The 18303-nt window shown below is 37.4% G+C and overlaps 1 protein-coding gene across 1 annotated transcript in view; it reads left to right on the top strand.

The window, feature by feature from the left end:
* Nucleotides 1-18303, top strand: part of PER2 (period circadian clock 2) — a 29084-nt gene that overhangs the window by 7919 nt on the left and 2862 nt on the right. The window contains exons 6-20 of the mRNA XM_010014827.1: nucleotides 8-59; nucleotides 1456-1598; nucleotides 1931-2009; nucleotides 6668-6774; nucleotides 7386-7539; nucleotides 7937-8045; nucleotides 8474-8605; nucleotides 10091-10184; nucleotides 10618-10774; nucleotides 10857-10978; nucleotides 11347-11520; nucleotides 11781-12041; nucleotides 13419-14266; nucleotides 16492-16678; nucleotides 17562-17754. Coding sequence (XP_010013129.1) covers nucleotides 8-59; nucleotides 1456-1598; nucleotides 1931-2009; nucleotides 6668-6774; nucleotides 7386-7539; nucleotides 7937-8045; nucleotides 8474-8605; nucleotides 10091-10184; nucleotides 10618-10774; nucleotides 10857-10978; nucleotides 11347-11520; nucleotides 11781-12041; nucleotides 13419-14266; nucleotides 16492-16678; nucleotides 17562-17754 — 2812 coding nt within the window. The remainder of the gene's footprint in view (nucleotides 1-7; nucleotides 60-1455; nucleotides 1599-1930; nucleotides 2010-6667; nucleotides 6775-7385; nucleotides 7540-7936; nucleotides 8046-8473; nucleotides 8606-10090; nucleotides 10185-10617; nucleotides 10775-10856; nucleotides 10979-11346; nucleotides 11521-11780; nucleotides 12042-13418; nucleotides 14267-16491; nucleotides 16679-17561; nucleotides 17755-18303) is intronic.

Here is an 18303-nt window from a genome sequence, read left to right as displayed (position 1 = left end):
TTTCTAGAGTCTTCCACCCAGGATTGCATGGAAGAGAAATCTTTTTTCTGTCGCATCAGGTAAGATGACAATATTATAAAGCTTAGTGTTATGTTATGAAACTGTGCGTTACGAAAGTATTTGGCTTTTGTAAGATTTGTATTTTATGTAAGTTTCTTACATTTCCATAATGTGAACATAAGGCAAAACATACATATGTCCTCTAGTTGATTAACTTCTCAAAGCTACAGGGAAAACTGCAACATGATTTCAGGAAGTTGTGTTTTAGAAGTTAATCAGTTTGAATATTGACGTCAGTACTAGAAAGCAAGCTGATAGGGTATCTCTTACTGCTGTGGGAACTCAATGTTAGTAGAGGTGTTCTGCTACAGAGGCTCTTTCATTCTAGAAGACTAATGTCTAATCTGAAATTTATCTTGGGTGTCCCGTAGAGAAAGATAGATGAGAGTAATTTGTCTCTCTTGCAGTTACTAGATGATAACACTTACTAGATGATAAAGTTACTTTGGGTTTGCTTTTCTTCCTTCCTCTCCTGTCCTCACTACCCTTTAGTTGCTTTTATTTAGAAAACGCTGGCAACTTACTCCGTGTTCACGTTTTTGTACAATTTCATTTTTTGCTGCTTACTGCCTCTCTAGCAGCATTTCAAAAAAAAAAAAAAATAAAAATATGTAGATCCGTTTCCAAAACCAAAAACTGTGGATTCTATCACTTAATTACTTCTGGTAAAGTAAATAAATGCTTATCATTAAGGTGTGAGTGAACTTCAAACAAGTTAAGAGACAATGCACCGCTCCAGAGCATTGGATTGGATGTACTGTAAAAGTACTGCTGGTGTTTTTGCAGACTTTATTCTTTGTCCAACTAACATTGGTTCCAGAAGCTTTGGTTTTATGAAGTTCTGCTGTTATAAACTTGTCACTGTGTAAATAGTTGTAGTTTTCATTATTATGCTTTAGATTCTTAAGTAAACAACTGTTGTTATGAGTAAGAATGTTTGAGTCTTCATTCTTTTTCAGTTGGGATAAATATTGAGTAAAAGGTCTTTAAGTTAACTGAGGGGATATAGCAGTCTTTATAAAATATAAGCACAGATTCATCCCTCTGAAGGGTATAATATCACAGATCTAGGATTATTGGATCAACAAAATAAGTCTATCACAGGAGGTGGGTTTTTATTATTCCATCAAATTTCCACTTAGAACAGTTGTTGATCTTTTTCTTTCAGGTAGTAGAGAGGACAGTGTATACTTTATGGCAGTTGGTATGCAAAGGATGCCATCAGAGTTAGCTTCTCGTCTACCAAAAAAAAAAGTCAGGAAGTTAAGAGCTTGAGTGCTATTTTAGGAGCTATCATGCAGTCCTTGTGTCATGGGAGAATTACAATAGATAAATTAAAACTTTGTTTAGCATAACATGAATCTGTTGAAATAACGAACTCTGTTTAATTATTAGTGCAGGAAAGGAGCGTGAAAATGAGATATGCTATCACCCATTTCGGATGACTCCTTACCTTATCAAAGTGCAAGATCCTGAAATAGCAGAGGAGCAGCTTTGCTGTGTGTTGCTTGCAGAAAAAGTACATTCTGGTTATGAAGGTAATCCTTTGAATGCACAAAGACTAGTTTGGTTTCCTGATAGTAAGAATTGTTCTGTGTTCTGCTACAGGAATTACCGCAATTGAATTTCAGCCTAAGAAAGCCAACTGTATGAGTTATTCTCAGTGATCTCAAGTTTTATTAAAGTGAAAGATAATTGGTTCTGTTCTCTGCCCTAGCTGAGAGGTGGTGAACTAACAAGCTGCTTTCCTATATGCTTTTAGACTGGCTTGTATACTTTATTCAGTATTTAATAGAAATATGTAGCTTGATGTATTTTATATATGAAAAAAGAAACCCTACTTGTTAATCTGCTTTTATTTTTCTCTCAGCACCCAGAATTCCTCCTGACAAAAGAATTTTTACAACTACACACACCCCGACCTGTTTGTTCCAGGATGTAGATGAAAGGTAACTTTAAAAAAATACTCTTTTTCCATTTACCAATAAGCAAGTTATCCAGCATCTTTACAGGTATTTTTTGGATTTAATTAAGATGTCTGTGTGGGGTTAAAAAACTGTGACTACTGAAGAGTGCTTAACCCAGAGAAGTAGATCTTAGATTTTCACTAAGCATGAGAACATGTTACTCTGTGGTATTTAAGTGGAAAACTTTTTGCCAGCTAACGACTTGTTCCATTGTCCTTCCATCTGGGACATAAATTCAGTGAATGAAACCCATGGTCAGGAAAGTTCCCATGCTAACAGTCATTACCCGTATGACACTTCTAGTTTGTTCTTTTTAGAGTTTGATCCAATTAATAATAATAAACAATACACTGCTGTTACTTTCTGCTGCCCCAGCTACAACTAGAGGTGTCTTTCAAATGAATTATCAGGTCTTAAATAAAAATTTCATATATATAAAAAAAAAAGGTATTCTGTGTTCTCAGATCAAACTACAGTTTTCATAGTTCTTGCTGTTGTCTGTATGCAAAACCTGCTCAAATTCTGCTGGCTGAAGCTGATTGCTTTTACAATCAGGGGAGGTGGTTATTCACACATCAGGGGAGGTAAGTATTCACATTTTGGAGTAGAACCAAATATGCTGCCTGTGATTATTAGGCATACAGAGAGGCTCAGGAACTAAGGTGTAAAGCAAGCTTTCCTTTAGTCTTCTGGATTGCTTTTGACTGGAGCCTTTCAAAGGATGTCTAGGTGACAGAAATGAGGTTTATGAAAAGGACAGAAGATATTCCTTCAGAGTTAGGAATCTATTGTCTGAGGAGGAGACAATCATCTCAACAAGCTTTTAAGGACAGAGGTGTACGGAATATTGTAGTGTTTGAAGACTTGATAAGAATTCAGTTGTTCCTGAGTTGAAAACCCAATCTGTCTCTTCCCTTTCTTTATCTTCCTTTTCCCTTTGTTTCTCTTCCTCTTCCCTTGTTTTACTTGAGATTTTCTTCATGATCATTTCTATTGTGCTGTATGTGAGATTTTATTTTGATTTTTCTTCTCCTTAGTGAAAACTAAGTTGGCTGCAATGGTAGCATCTGACTTCTGAGATTCCCCTACTCTGCTTGTTTTTAAGCATTTTAAAAATGCTAACATTTTCTTTGTAGGTCTAGATGGGAAGGATGCCTGCAGACAGAGTAGTGGTAGAATGGACAGTTTGGGATTTCTGTGGTATCTTTTGGGGGAGAATCTTCTCGTTTCTGAAGAAATGTGTTCTTGGCAAAATCTATAGCTGCAGCAAAAGCGAGAGGTTGGGAGAAAGGAGGTTATTAGAAAGTTTGGCTAAGCTGCAGTCAATAAGGTAAAAAAGATTACTCTGACTTCTGAGCCAATTTATCTGCAGGGAGGTCAGGCACATCAGTATTGCTGCAGCGGGCATGGTTTTTATTAAGCAAGAATTGGAAAAGGTAGCTATTTTTGTCTTCTATAGTAATCTCCAATGGCTGATCAGTGAGGCTAAGTTTGGACTTTAAGGTACAGCTATTTTTGGCTAACGAGCACGGTCAGTGTGGCTTAGTGTGAACAGTTCCTGCAGTATAGAAGCCAGTGCAATGCTGACAAACAGTTTTTCCATGGGGTGATTTATACAGCCTCTCTAAACAGCTTAAGTTGGCAAAAGAACTAGCCCAGTGTAGTTTTGTCCTCTTCACATTCTTTTCTCTCTCCCTCATTCCCACACATGCTCCAAGCCAACTGTGACTTTGCAGGGTGGATGTCTATTTTCAAATGGGCTAATGGCACAATGTAAACCTTCCCTTCCTCCATGCACCCCCAGCTCATTTTTTTCCAGTACTCACTTAACAGAAGTGGCAAGATAACTCAATAGAGAGCTTTGCCCTTATACTTGGGCTTCAGTGGAGCAAACACAGTAAATCCCTTCTTGATGGCTACTATGGAAACTTCTTTCCTGTTAGTCTGGTCTTACCACCTATTTTTAAATACCATTTTTGAACACTGACAGTGAGGGTCAATTACCTATTGGTCTCATATTAGGACTTTGCTTCATTTATTTCTCTGTAGTTGATTTTGCTTTTTAATTTTTTAACTCCTGAGAGCATTGGCAGCCAGATAAATGTTTACCAAGATATGCATATGCAGTTTAGTATTCATGAGCTCTCCAGGGTTATGTGAAATACACAAAACAATAGATTTTTAAAGAAACCAGATTTTAATATTTAAATATATGACTGAACACCTGCTGTTGAGTTAGATTTGTTCATAATATAACACTGAAACTGTTGCCTGAGTTGCATAAAATAAAGTTAATTCTGTAATAAGTACGTGCTCATGGGTTGGAAAAATGCTTATTTGCAAATGCATCTCTGCACAGAATATGTTAAGCAAAAATAAATGTTTTCCTGAAATTAAACTGGTCATTCCTATATATGTCTTTTAAATGTCTTTGATACTTGATGTGTATAAGGAGTTCTGTATAGTTGACAGTGGACTGATCGTAGTAAATTAATTTAAAGCAGTTTCCTGTTTAACTTGTAATAGGAATATGGGAAGTCTTTTTATTCATGTTGTTTTGACACTTTAAATATCATTTAAACATGCTATAAAACATAAACTGAACTTGCTGCCTGCCCTCATCAGCAATTCTTATGCCATATGTGCATTTGCAGTCATAAATTGAGTTTATTACCTATACTCTGAATTATTTTTAATTGCTCATTATGAGGAAGCATAATGATGCTGAGATGCTGCATCTAGTAGATAATAAATTAACTACTCTCAAATGCCACATTATGCAACCACAGGAATGCTGGTTGGAAGGGACTGCTGGAGGTCTCTGTTCTGTTCTTTTGCTTGAAATGAAACTGTTGCCCAGTTAAAGGTTAGGTCAGCTGAGACCTTGCCTCAGTAATGCTTGGAAACCTCCAAGGATTACCTAATCTGTATGGGAAACTGTTCCTATGTTGCACTACTCAGTTAAAAAACTTTTCTTAACATCCAGTGTAAGCTTTCCAGGCTGCAGTCTGGGGCTATTGCCCATGGTTTTATTGTGTGCCACCAGCAAGATAATTTAAATCCATCTTTGAAACTCTTCTTTCCAGTAGTTGTGGGAAGCTCCTGGATCATCCCTTAGTCTCCTCTTTCCTGGGACAAGTGAACCCAACTCAGTCGGTACTCATGGGTCTTGTATTCTACATCACTGACTCATCCAGTGATTTCCATATGCATTTAAAAATGTAGGGTGTTCTTTTTCCCCACAGAAGTGACTGAATTTTCATCGTTTTTTATATTCAGGCTAATAAATATTAGTTTAAAATTTGATCCTTTGTAGGGTAAGTGTTCTGTTGCAAACAAAGGCAGAGTTTGCCAGGCTTTCATCAAGCAGGTGGCAAAGAATAGGAACAGTGCTGAACAAAACTTTGTTTGCTTCTTACAGAGTTTGTTGGTGAAGTCCTAACTGAAGTCATTCAGAGTTGATTGATATTTTAAACTCCTCTAGTGGCACAACTTTTCTTACATGTTTTGAACTTGGCGGTATATTAAATGACATATCATTTTAACAATGTCAAATTCATGCTAGTTTCAGCTTTGTCAAATTGTTGTTTTAGGTGATCCACAAGCTTTTAAGAGTCATTATTTAACTAATAGCTTCCATAATAAGGCATTAGTTGCTATATCCTCATTTTCCCCCTGAATATCTCGGCTTCTTTGCTGGAAGGGTATGTTTAACGTTTTGGGGAACTGATCTTGTTCCGGTGGGTTATTGAAAGTGCAACATATAAGGCCTTTGTCCTGTAATGCTTTTGAGTTGTAACCTAACACAGCTGCTGGGCCTTTGTCAGTGACTGGACTGGGGAAAAGGTAGACAGTGTTTAGAGTTTACAAGATTACTTGTTGGCATCTAGCAACTTCTCAAGCATTACTGAGTAGTACTGACTTAATCCATAATCTTTGTTCTAAAGTGTGGTTTTGGTGGTTAGCTTTCAGAGTAAGGTGCAAACAGATGTTTTATGAACATCTTTCTTCTTCATATAAATGGTTTGAATGACTGATGAAAATTATTTAATCACATAAATTAGACCTTCACATCATTATAATTGACCATTGATAATATGCAGGAGTACTTCTAATTCTCTATTAAAGTTTGCTTCCTTGTAGCTCAAGTTGGACTCTCAACCTGCCTGCAAGAAAGCTGACTTAGGACTCAAGAAAACTACCTTGTTGCTAGTTAAGCTGTAACAGTCCTGTGATCCTTAGCCTTGGCTTTCAGCCCATAGATTGGAATTCTGTTTACCTTCATGAGAGCTTTATGAGGTTGAACTTTATTAATGCTCTTTTAAAATTGGGGTACTTATCCTCTAGAGCTAGGCAGAGTAGGAAAGACTGAACTGCTGTAGCAGACTCCTTCGTTTGGTCTGATCACATTGTTTTGTAATGTTATGAAAAAAACCTCTCCCACAAACAAACTAAACCTCCCTTGTTCAAAGAGTACTACTGTTACTAAGTTGGCGCTACTATTTTACCAATTTAAACTGAAAATTATTCATTCCCTTTATAGGAAAAAGAGTAAAGAGAACTTAAAATAGAAGCATCTTAAAGATTAAATATACATTTATTCCATTTGATTTTTTTTTTCTTTGTTTTTCTTTACCCAGAGCAGTACCTCTGTTGGGATACCTACCTCAGGACTTAATAGGAACGCCAGTCTTGGTGCATCTTCACCCAAATGACAGACCCTTAATGCTGGCAATTCACAAAAAAAGTATGTAATCCCTTACTGTGGCAGAATTTTTAGTCTAAACCTTTCAAAATAATGGCTACAAAGACCTCAGCAAGTAGGAGATGAAAACTAATTGCTGCTATGATTGTATTTTTGCAAGTAAACACTGAGTTCTTTACAGCTTCATGCTTAATGCAAATAGATGAAAATGCGAAACACTCAATTTTGTATGATATGAAGCATGTGTCTGCTGTACACAAATTGACTGTAAATGGATATTTATAAAGAAAATTTTCTTGAGAATGTAGTGATAGAAGTTGTCATGCTTAAAATTATAGTCTATCTTATTTCATAGATTAGAAAATAAGAGCTGTTCTGGCAATGTTGATTAGTTAAACTTCGGAAGTGTAAAGCTGTTTCTTCAGTCATCTTTAGCTTGGTGTGTTCTGAAGGTGATTTTCTTGACATAGCCCCCTAAGTTTGAAGGGCTGCTTATTCTTATAGCCCAGAATTTTTAAATGTATAGACCTATCTGGTATTTTTTCCTTCAAATAACATCTTCCTCCTTTGCAATTCATTGTAAATATATGAATCATTAAGTAGAACTGTGCCAATATTAAATCTGAAATTTCTTTTGGAATCCTTCATTACAGTACTTCAGTATGGAGGACAGCCTTTTGACTATTCACCAATCAGGTTTTGCACTAGAAATGGAGACTATATAACCATGGACACAAGCTGGTCCAGTTTCATCAACCCTTGGAGTCGAAAAGTTTCATTTATTATTGGAAGACACAAAGTTAGGACGTAAGTCAACAAACTGCTGGGGCTTTAAGGTTTTTTAATCTTATTTTCCTTCCCCTTGGGTTTACGTAGTGATCCTTTAGAAACATATAGGGGATTTTCAGGAAATGGGGTGGAATCACGCATACAAGTTGCTTCCTTTTTAACTTTGGGTTTGTGATACAGTAACCATTTTAAAAAGAAAAAGTTCTGCAAATTCTGTCAATACTTTCAAGAGTTGCTTCAGAAGAGGAAAGTGATTCTTAAAGGGAGGAAGGGTATTAGAATGAAAGGTTATAGATGCAATGGAATAAGCATCAGATTCTGTTTCTTATATATATAGATGGTAATTTGAAGTTGTGGTCTCTGTGATTGAAGTACTTGTATTTGTAATGAGCTGGGATATGTTTGGTTTATGCAGGGGTCCCTTAAATGAAGATGTCTTTGCTGCTCCCAACTATACAGAGGATAGAATCCTTCATCCCAGTGTTCAAGAAATCACTGAGCAAATATATCGGCTGTTATTGCAGGTACAGCGTGTGCTTTAATGTTACTGTTTTCATTTCCCTCTGAAGAAAGGGCATTTGTCTGTGTGACGTTTGTTTAGCTGTCTGCTACTGTACTGGAATTTCTGGCTAGAATCCTGGAAGTTACTTACACTCATGATTACCAGACAAGACTTACTAAAGTATATTAAAGCTCCAGTTGGTATTTTAAGGGTTTCATGGAGCTATGGAGTCCTCACAAACACACCCCCCCCCAAAGAAAAAAAAACAAACCAACCCAAAACAAACAAATACACAAGAAAAAACAAAAAAACCACAAAAAGACCCCCAAATCTAAAATAAATCATTTTTTCCTCACATGGAATTACTGGTAACAATGTTGGTTTTGTCAAGCTCGTGTACGGAGGTGTGGGTGGGTGTGTCTCTCTATATATATTTTATGTTGTTAACAGCCTGTACACAACAGTGGATCCAGTGGCTATGGAAGTCTAGGTAGCAACGGTTCACATGAGCACTTAATGAGTGTGGCATCTTCCAGTGACAGCACAGGAAATAATAATGAAGAGACTCATAAGGATAAACCAGTAGGTTTGATTTTTCTTATTCAAATAAGTGGCACTTACATTACAGTAAAAGTGGGGTTTTTTACTTTTAGCATAACTGTTTCAAATTAGGGATGGAAGTATGAAAAAAAGTTATCTTTTTTGTTTAACTTGGAAGAAAACTTTCTGCCCAAGGGGAATAAACATTTCTGGTGTAGATCAAGTCTCAGGGTACTGAAGTACAGTTACTGGTGTGAAAGTGGGTGTGTATAAAGAACTTAAACCTGTACAGTGTGTTACCTAATTCTAATGTCTAGATGTAATATGCTGTGTTTCTGGAAAAACCAGCTGAATGTTTGAAAGCAGGTTTTTTTGGGAAGGGAAGTCTGTTATTACTACTTTCCCAAATGAAACTAAGATATGCAGTAATAATACCTAATTAATATAATGAACTGTCTAATAAATGAAACTAAGAAATGCAGTAATACCTGCATAACCAAGTGATAGCTTGATGTTGACCACTTTTCATGTTGGAAAAATGCACTAAATAATATGGAATGGAAGAAATTGAATGGAATAGAAGTCTTGTTTTTGAACTTAAAACTTTACCATAGGTTGGGCCATTGCCACACCAAGTTGATCATAAAATGCAACTTTTAAAATTCCCCTAGTCTGAGCAAAACAGCAGAGTTAAATTTATGCCTATACTTAACAGAACTATTTCATAGAATCAGATAGTAAGGTACTTAAAAGGTGCAGTTCTTTGACTGCATCAACATTAACATCTCTAGTCGCTTTGGCTTTCCTATTGTTCTTCCCAAATTTGCTGTAGATCACTGAGTTGTATTTAATTCTGAAAGCCAGAATTTTCCTTCACTTGATTATATGGCTTAAAGCCAATATTTCTGCTTCTGTGATAAGCAGTGGCAGACTGCTTTTGCCAAGGTGGTCACTTTGCCGCCCTTCAGTCCTTAAACACCAGTGGCTTAAGCAGAGGAATTCTCTGGGTATCTTTTTTTAACAGATATGTTATTACATTTCAGAGCTATGCAGAAGAGTAATGTTTAAGGAGATACTGGTTTTGAGGAAAATAGATACCTCTCTTTCCCTCACTATATCCACAGATAGTGAAGACTTTTATAGCAGTGTTCTATAACATCTTGTCAGCGCTTGGTTAAACTTCTAGCACAGAAAGTTCAGTCTCAGCAGCAATGTTTAGTTTACCAAGTGATGCAGTGTTTACTTTTTTCTGCAGTGTTTACTTTTTTCTGCAGTCTTAATTGCAATATATCTTTATATCTTTAAATTCACAGTAATTGTGTACAAACCCCATACATTAAATTTCTTTTCTTCCAAAATCCTGCTGCTGTACAATAAAATTCTATACATTGTGATTTCTCCTGTGATCAGACTAGTTGTAAGATAGAGATTAACTGGGGTTACATTTTGTCTACCAAGGATGCATTATGCATGATGTTTTATGTCAGAATTTTCTAAGAACTCTTTTTAATGACCTGCTTTCAGGAGGTTTGTCAAGATGCCCGTAAGGTCAAGAATAAAGGACAGCATATTTTCACTGACAATAAAGCAAAACTTGAATATAAGAGAGAGCCTTTTCCAGGTAAGGTATTAGCAAGGTAATTAAGTATTAGTTTATTGCACTGGTGCCTTGTATAATATGACAGTAGAGTTTCTCTAGTTTAGTTCAAGTCAATGCGTAAATACAGAATTTTAATCAATTAAAAATATATCATCCTGTGTCTCTTCACTGTCTTCAGAAAAATATGTTCAGGTGTGTCTGAATGTGGTGTATATGGTACATGTCTGATAATGGTATAACCACCGTTAAGGTGTGTCCTAAAGCTGTTGTTTTGAGGTACCTCAAATGTAGCTCATGTTAGCTCTGTTAGTGCACAAGCCTCTACTTGTCACAGGTTAACCGCTGTAAAGCCTGTTAAGAAATACGTATAAATGAGAACTTTCACTGTGGCTTTTGGGGGAATTTGTAAGGATTTAATGTCATAATTGCATAAGGGCAAAATCTCTTTTTGCAGAAAAACAAAATGTTCCTGGTAGTCAGGTGAAAGATGTAGTGGGCAAGGATGCTGCAGTAACAGCTGCTCCTAAAAATGTGACTACTGAAGAGTTGGCTTGGAAAGAACAACCTGTATATTCTTACCAGCAGATTAGCTGTTTGGACAGTGTCATCAGGTAAGCAAACAGTGTGTAAATGACTCTTGACCTCTAGACTTAAGACTTGCATATCTAATATTGTTAAATCATTGTATTTTAGGTACTTGGAAAGTTGTAACGTGCCTGGCACAGCAAAGAGAAAATGCGAACCTTCGTCAAGTGTTGCATCACTGAATTCTGGAGTTCATGAACAAAAACCAGCTGCTATACAGCCTTTGGGAGGTATCTATGTCACAGCTTTTTCCTGAATGATTTTTGTAAGCAGCCAGTCAGATGTCATTATTCTGCAGTGAAGTAACAAGTGTACCTTAGGCATGACCTCGTAGCCATTTACCTTAACATTAGATGTTGGTATCCTAACTTTTATCACGAAAATCTTCCCTACAATCAAAATAGAAGATTGAATATCTGGATTGTAGATGCAAAAGCTTATTTTATACTGTACAAAATGCAGCAGGGTTTGCATTTTAGGACTTGAATGGGTATCAAGTGTAGGAAGTAGGTTCCACAGTTGGACTTACAAGAACAACAAGCTGAAGAACCTGGCAGCTAATTCATTGCAACAACTACGTCTTTATTTCTTTTAATAGATCCTGCTGTGTTGAAGGCATCTGGTAAATCAAATGGTCCCCCAGTGGTTGGTGCTCACTTAACATCTTTGGCTTTACCTGGCAAGCCTGAAAGTGTTGTGTCTCTCACAAGTCAGTGCAGCTACAGTAGCACCATTGTTCACGTTGGAGATAAAAAAACACAACCTGAATTAGGTATGATTTTTACTAATTCGGTTTCTTCAAAACAATGATTGCTAGCAAGTTTAAAGTTCAGGCTTGTGAACAGATAGTATGTGCTTGTGACTTAGATTTTCTTACTGCTGAAATGTTCCTATGGAAATGGAATAAATAGGGAGAGAATTTGTGTCTTAAGCTTGCAGCAAAATAGTTTCAGAATTGCAGTAGCTTAAAAATGCATATACAGAGCTTTTATTACTTCATCTTAGTTTGTTTTTCCCCCCTTATTTCTATAGAAATGATAGAAGATGGTCCAAGTGGAGCAGAAGTCGTAGATGGCCAGCTTCTTGCCCCTCCATCCACCTCTGCGCATGTAAATCAAGAAAAGGAGCAATTTAAAAAGCTGGGACTTACGAAGGAAGTCCTTGCAGTGCATACACAAAAAGAGGAGCAGAGCTTCTTGAATAAATTTAAAGAAATCAAGAGATTTAATATATTCCAATCCCACTGCAACTACTACTTACATGATAAACCAAAAGGACGACCTGGTGAACGGGGTATGGCAATGTGGTTTCCATGATAAAACCTGTAGTTATATAGGAAGCAAATCCTGTTGAGAGGGCATTTCCATTTTTAGGTGCACAGTGGGGGCACTGTGAATAGTGACAGTTGCATGCTATTTTTAAATTCTTGCTGGTAAGTCTTGCTTGAAGACTGAGACCGAAATATTGCTTTTAATGTAATAACTGACACTTTGGTAACTAATGTTTTGATTTTTATCTGTTAGCTATACTATTACTGTCATGCATCTACTTTCAAGGGACAAAAAAAACATGCTTTAGCATGTTTGTTTATTGCACCTATGCCTGTATTACCTTTATTTTCTTGTGTTTCTGTCTTTTTTTTCAGGCTCTTGGTTTTGTTTTCAGCCCCTTTGCTGTATATCCAGTTTCCCACATTCCACTCCTGTACAATTGGTGAAACAATCCAATAATTGTTTGGTTGCCTTTTAATAATGTGATCAGTGGCATGGAAATGGTACAGGCTAGCTGTAATAGTGAAATTGTTTTGCTTGTTAGGACCAGGAGCTCTGGATGGCATTTTCAGAAGTGCTTGATACTGATCTGACTTTGTTCCCATTTCAGTCCTGACTTGACTTTGAATAGCAGTCAGACACTGCTAAGCATTTTTTTGCAGGTTCTTATCTCTCATTTTTTATTTAAATAGTTAGGCAAGTCCTTGATTAAGAAAACCTATTCTTGAACACGTTAGGTCCCTTGAGTTCTTCATGCTTGAGAAACTTTCAGCCTATTCAAATAAGCTTTAGACAAACTAAAAGTTAGAACAGCTTTTAGTGGCAGAAGGTATTTTATGGATTTCCTCATGTCTGTAATCAGGTGATGTGACAGCCTTCACCTAGGGAAGAGTCGGTTGGTGCAGGCTTCTGCTGAAATAAGGCTGTAAAAGTAGCATGCTTTTCTTTCCCCTCAGGCAGGCAGTTTGTGTACTTTCTCTCCTTCTGTCTTTTTTCCCTTCAATTCTTCAATTACAGATCTGCGTGACCTTAAGTCTCTAAAAATGCTTACAATGGAGTCCCATATTGATTTCATTGTAATTGCTGGAGTAATTAGAAGTTTGCCCCTCTGGCAGCCACTGTTTTGCACCTTTGTGCTGTTTGGGTGACACACATCTGAGCCTGAATGGATCCACTGCTGCTTTCTTCTTCCATGGTGTGTCAGCGTGGTTTTCATTGCCCAGTTAGCTCGGCTCGTGTGCTAGAGGTAAAAGTGAACCTGACCGCTTCACAGACACTTCCATTTGGGTAGGCTAAGTCCAGAACTACAGTTCTGAGCATCTTCTAGAAATGACAATGTGAGGGGGATCCAACACATTGCAAATAGGATCCTTCCTGATTATGGGGGGTTTTTTTGCAGGTGGCCGTGGACAAAGAAGTGGCACTTCCGGAATTGATCAGACTTGGAAGAAAAGTGGAAAGAACAGGAAATCAAAGCGCATTAAACCACAGGAGTCTTCTGACAGTACAACCTCTGGAACTAAATTCCCCCATCGGTTCCCCCTTCAAGGCTTAAATACTACTGCTTGGTCACCATCAGACACTTCACAAGCGAGCTATTCAGCAATGTCATTTCCCACTGTTATGCCTGCATATCCACTTCCTGTTTTTCCAGCAGCAGGGACTGTGCCACCAGCTCCTGAGACTTCACTCTCTGGTCTTAATCAGTTGCCAGACTCTGGAAATACTTGCCCTACGCAACCATCCCAGTTCTCTGCACCCCTCATGACGCCCGTCGTAGCTCTTGTGCTCCCCAACTATGTCTACCCAGAGATGAACAATAACTTACCTCAGACACTTTACCACAGCCAACCCAACTTCCCTGCCCATTCCGCTTTCTCTTCACAGACAGTATTTCCAACACAGCCACCATTTGCTACACCCAGCCCTTTCCCACAACAAGCATTTTTCCCAACACAGCCATTCCATTATAATCCACCAGCAGAGAGTGAAAAGGCTCCTGTCACAGAGCCACGAAATGAGCCATCCCGTTCCTGCACTCCACAGTCTGTGGGTCCTCAAGACCAGGCTTCACCACCTCTGTTCCAGTCAAGGTGCAGTTCTCCTCTGAACCTTCTACAGCTAGAAGAAACCACAAAAACTGCTGAAAGTGGAGCTCCTGCAGGTTTACATGGAGCTTTAAGTGAGGAAGGAGCCATAGGCAAAATCATGCCAACTGATAACTGTAGTGGAAAGGGATCCTTACCAGTAAGTATGCTGATGGTTTATGGGTTATTAAATTAAGTCTTCACGTTCTTGTACATATGTGAAGCTGTTAATATGTAGAGGTGCCTGAAATGGGTTTCTTCGCCCATTTTCCTGTCTCTGTTACATTAATGTCAATCCTTTCACTTGTGGGATGTATTTTATAATAGCAGGCAGTAATCAGTCAATATAATGCCAGGAGGTGGACTCACAGTTAGTTAGTAAACTCGAATTTCAGCACACTGAACAGAACATGAAATCTAATCATTGACATAGTCTTAACTTTTAAAAATTAAAACCATTTTGTTGTTGTTGTTCTCAAATTACACTACAAAGCTTGGAAATGGATCCTGAAACAGTTTGTATAAGCCCATTAGAAGGCACTGAAGTAGATTTAAAATAATATGATCACATAATTTTTTAGCAAGAAGTTTTGGGCTCGTGAATTTGTCTGGAGGGGGCAAAAAAATCTGTAAGTGAAAAGAAGCTGATACTATTCAAAATAAGATCACATCTTTATTTACAAACAAGCAACCAATCAAAGGTAGTATTAGTTATTACTTGCAGATCATAACCTTATTTGTGTTTTATTTTGTGCACTAAAACTATGCTGAGCTATTTGGTAACTTAAGATTTTAAAATTTTTTATTTTCCTGTCTCGTTCAAACTTGGTGAATCAGTTTAACAAATAACTTTACAAAAACTTCAGATGGAGTAATATGTACATAAGGGTTTCTATGACAGAAATATATAGACTAATGTTAATGTTTTCTAAAGAAAACACTTAAGACATTTACCTCTTTGCACCTGTTAAGTCACTGAAGGGAGGGAGTTGCAACCTTAACCTTTTAGACTGGCTCCTTCCTCCTGCTTTTCTTGTGCTGTGGTTTGTAACTGGTCTCTGCATCTAATGGTGCAGTTACAAAGCAGAAGTTGGGTTCACTGCTGATAAAAGGAAAACAGGCATCGGAAGGGGTGGCTTTTACTTTAAGGCTTGTCTGAGTTCTAGTGTAAGTAATTGGTAAAAAGCATTGTTAAATTTTCTCCCTGGTTAGTTTCCAGATTATTTAATCAATATTGTTGATATTGACTCTTAAGTGGGACAAACGAAGGGAGAATAGAGGAAAAACTGATTTTGTTGTATCTATGTTCATCTAGAGAAACTTCCAAACTTGATACAGTGAAAAATGTGTCACACTCTGTAATTACATGATGCCACTAAGGGGAAATTTTAAGGGATATATGCATGCAGTGCCATGTTTGGACTGATGTATTCTGCATGCAACATAACATCTCTGAAATCTTATCTCTAAAAGGACTTCTGACTTGTGCTGTGGTATAACAGTGCATCTGTGACAGTCTGTAACTTGCAGCATGCTCTGAGATGCCTCTGCTGGATTAAAAGAAGCTCGGTAACAAAACTTAATAGTAACAATTTTGCTGGCAAATTCTTCTGAATTTCCTCAAACTGTTAGTTCCTATTTAAAAACCTGCAAAATAAGACTTCCTGTAACTTCCTCATCACTTACTGGAAAATGGGCATTTGTTCAGGACTGTGTTAAGGATAAAGCTAGTTCTTTCCATTATTATGTGCTTTGATAAGTTCTGTCAACCTTCATTTCTAATACTTAATCTTCAAACTGAATTGCAGTGTTGTTTTGCTTATTTGTTAGAAATAAGTGTAGTTAATAGTCTTTCCCTTAAAATCATAAAAATAAATTATCTTGCCAAACAAGCTTGCATCTGGTTACACCTTCTTTTTCATCATGCATTAAGATTAGTAACGATAATGGACTGTTGATACAAATCTTGAGGTAGATTATAATAGGAGCAACTGCTAGTATGTCTTAGATGGCTTAGGTAAAATCTGACTTGTCTAGGACAGTAAGGGCTATAAAAACTGCATAACAAATGCCTTCCTTGCTTCCTAACTATTCTATATATGTATATAAATATATATGTATATTTTTAAGAGAAATAGACTTAAAATCTCAATCTTACTGAACAACCGCTCTGTGTCTGTCAGTTTACCTTGTTGTTCCTAGTTGGTCTTGGCATATGTTGTTGGTGTTGGTTGCATTTCTTTGAGTAACTGCATAAACATGGTAGAATATAAAGTGAAATGGATTAATACTAAATGAAAATGTCTAGTAATGGAACAGCCTCGTGTTTTGGTTTTGGGTTTGGTTTTTTTTAGCTTTCTTTCCCCCCCTCCTTCTTAACACTAGGCTGAATCTCCAATGGATGCTCAAAATAGCGATGAACTCTCCATGTCTAGTGTCCTGCTTGACATTTTACTTCAAGAAGATGCATGTTCAGGCACTGGTTCAGCTTCTTCAGGGAGTGCTGTATCTGCAGCTGCTGAGTCTCTGGGGTCTGGATCCAATGGCTGTGGCATGTCAGGGAGCAGAACAGGTAACACTGGCAGTGAATACTCTCAGCATTTTGACCAGCAGGTCTTAGAGTGACCAGCAGGTTGAGGGGAGGGGATTCTCCCCCTCTACTGTGCTCTGGTGAGACCCCCCCTGCAGTCCTGGGTCCAGCCCTGGGGCAACAACACAACAGGGACATGGAGCTGTTGGAGTGAGTCCAGAGGAAGCCACAGAGATGCTGTGAGGGCTGGAGCACCTCTGCCATTGAGACAGGCTGAGAGAGCTGGGCTTAGGCTGGGGCTTGGAGCAACCTGGTCCAGTGGAAGTTGTCCCTGCCTCTGGCAGGGGCTTGGAACTGGATGAGCTTTAAGGTCTCTTCCGACACAAACCAGTCTGGGATTCTATGATTCTGTGATTTTTAGAGAAGTTGGAGTGTCAAGTATTGCAAACACCACTTGAACATAAAGTGCTTTATGTAAAAATCTTTATTGTCTTTAATCCGCATTGCATAGTTTATTCTTGATTTCTTTTTATTACATAATATGTAAGTTTTGCTATTAATTGCTATTGATTTACAGCATGGAACCTTTTTTAAGTGTGTGTAAAATAGCTGTTAAGATGATCTGTAGGTATGACAGAATAATGAAAATACTGTACTCTTTCATGTTTCAGTTCAGATTTTTAGTTGAAGCTAATTATTCTGCTGAAATTTAATGGAGACTTAGCTTGAGAATTTGAGTTTTAAAAATAATGATGCAGTTACCTACGCGTAGAAGTTCCCTCTGTTCAAAAAAAAAGAAAAAAAGAAATTAAGTAGTGGTTGTACTTAGATTTTCAGTTCTTTTTAATCTTTTCTATTTTGAAAAGCATTCAAATAGTTTATGTACTTGACAATTTATAATGAAAGCTTAAATTTCTTTTTAAAGGTAGTAGTGAAACTAGTCATACCAGCAAGTACTTTGGGAGTATTGATTCCTCAGAAAATCATCATAAAACCAAGATGAAGGCAGAAATAGATGAAAGTGAGCACTTCATTAAGTATGTCCTTCAGGATCCTATATGGCTTTTGATGGCAAACACGGATGACACTGTTATGATGACATACCAGATACCCTCACGGTAATACCAATATTGTCGTCCTTCATGAACTGTATATATGTTGGGGTGAGCAGGGTATACAGAAGGCAAGATATATATGAATCTCTGTTCAGCAGAAGTAAATAGGTTTTAATGTTTAGATGAGTGTCATGAAGAATTGTTGTTTCCTCTGTATCTTTTTTTATAATACACAAGAAGTTCTCAAAAAGTAAAAATTGTTTGCTTGGGATTACCAGTGTTTTAAAATCAGTTACTTCATTTGAAATTAACTGTGTATGTGTTTTGAAGGTGGTTTTTGTCACTACTTGCCTAGAAATTCTTGTAGTCAATAGATCCTAGGAAGGGTGCTTAGATCTGATGGTCTAGATGGTCTGTAGCATGGAAACTCTGCAATTCCTGTCCCTGAGATGCCAAGTTCAGTGGTACACTGCTTTCTCTGCCTTTCGTTCCTGGATTGTTAATTTCCACATTTTCATTCTTGCCCATAAATTCCCATTCAAACAGGACAAGGAAGTAGAAGATGGAAATCATAAAGTTTCTAATAGAAAATGTTTACTAAAACGTGTTCCC

Source organism: Nestor notabilis, unplaced genomic scaffold (genome assembly GCF_000696875.1).
Source record: "Nestor notabilis isolate BGI_N333 unplaced genomic scaffold, ASM69687v1 scaffold19635, whole genome shotgun sequence".
Classification (NCBI taxonomy): Eukaryota; Metazoa; Chordata; class Aves; order Psittaciformes; family Psittacidae; genus Nestor; species Nestor notabilis.
The sequence above is the reverse complement of the archived record's forward strand: the minus strand, read 5'-3'. Positions and strand labels throughout refer to the sequence as shown.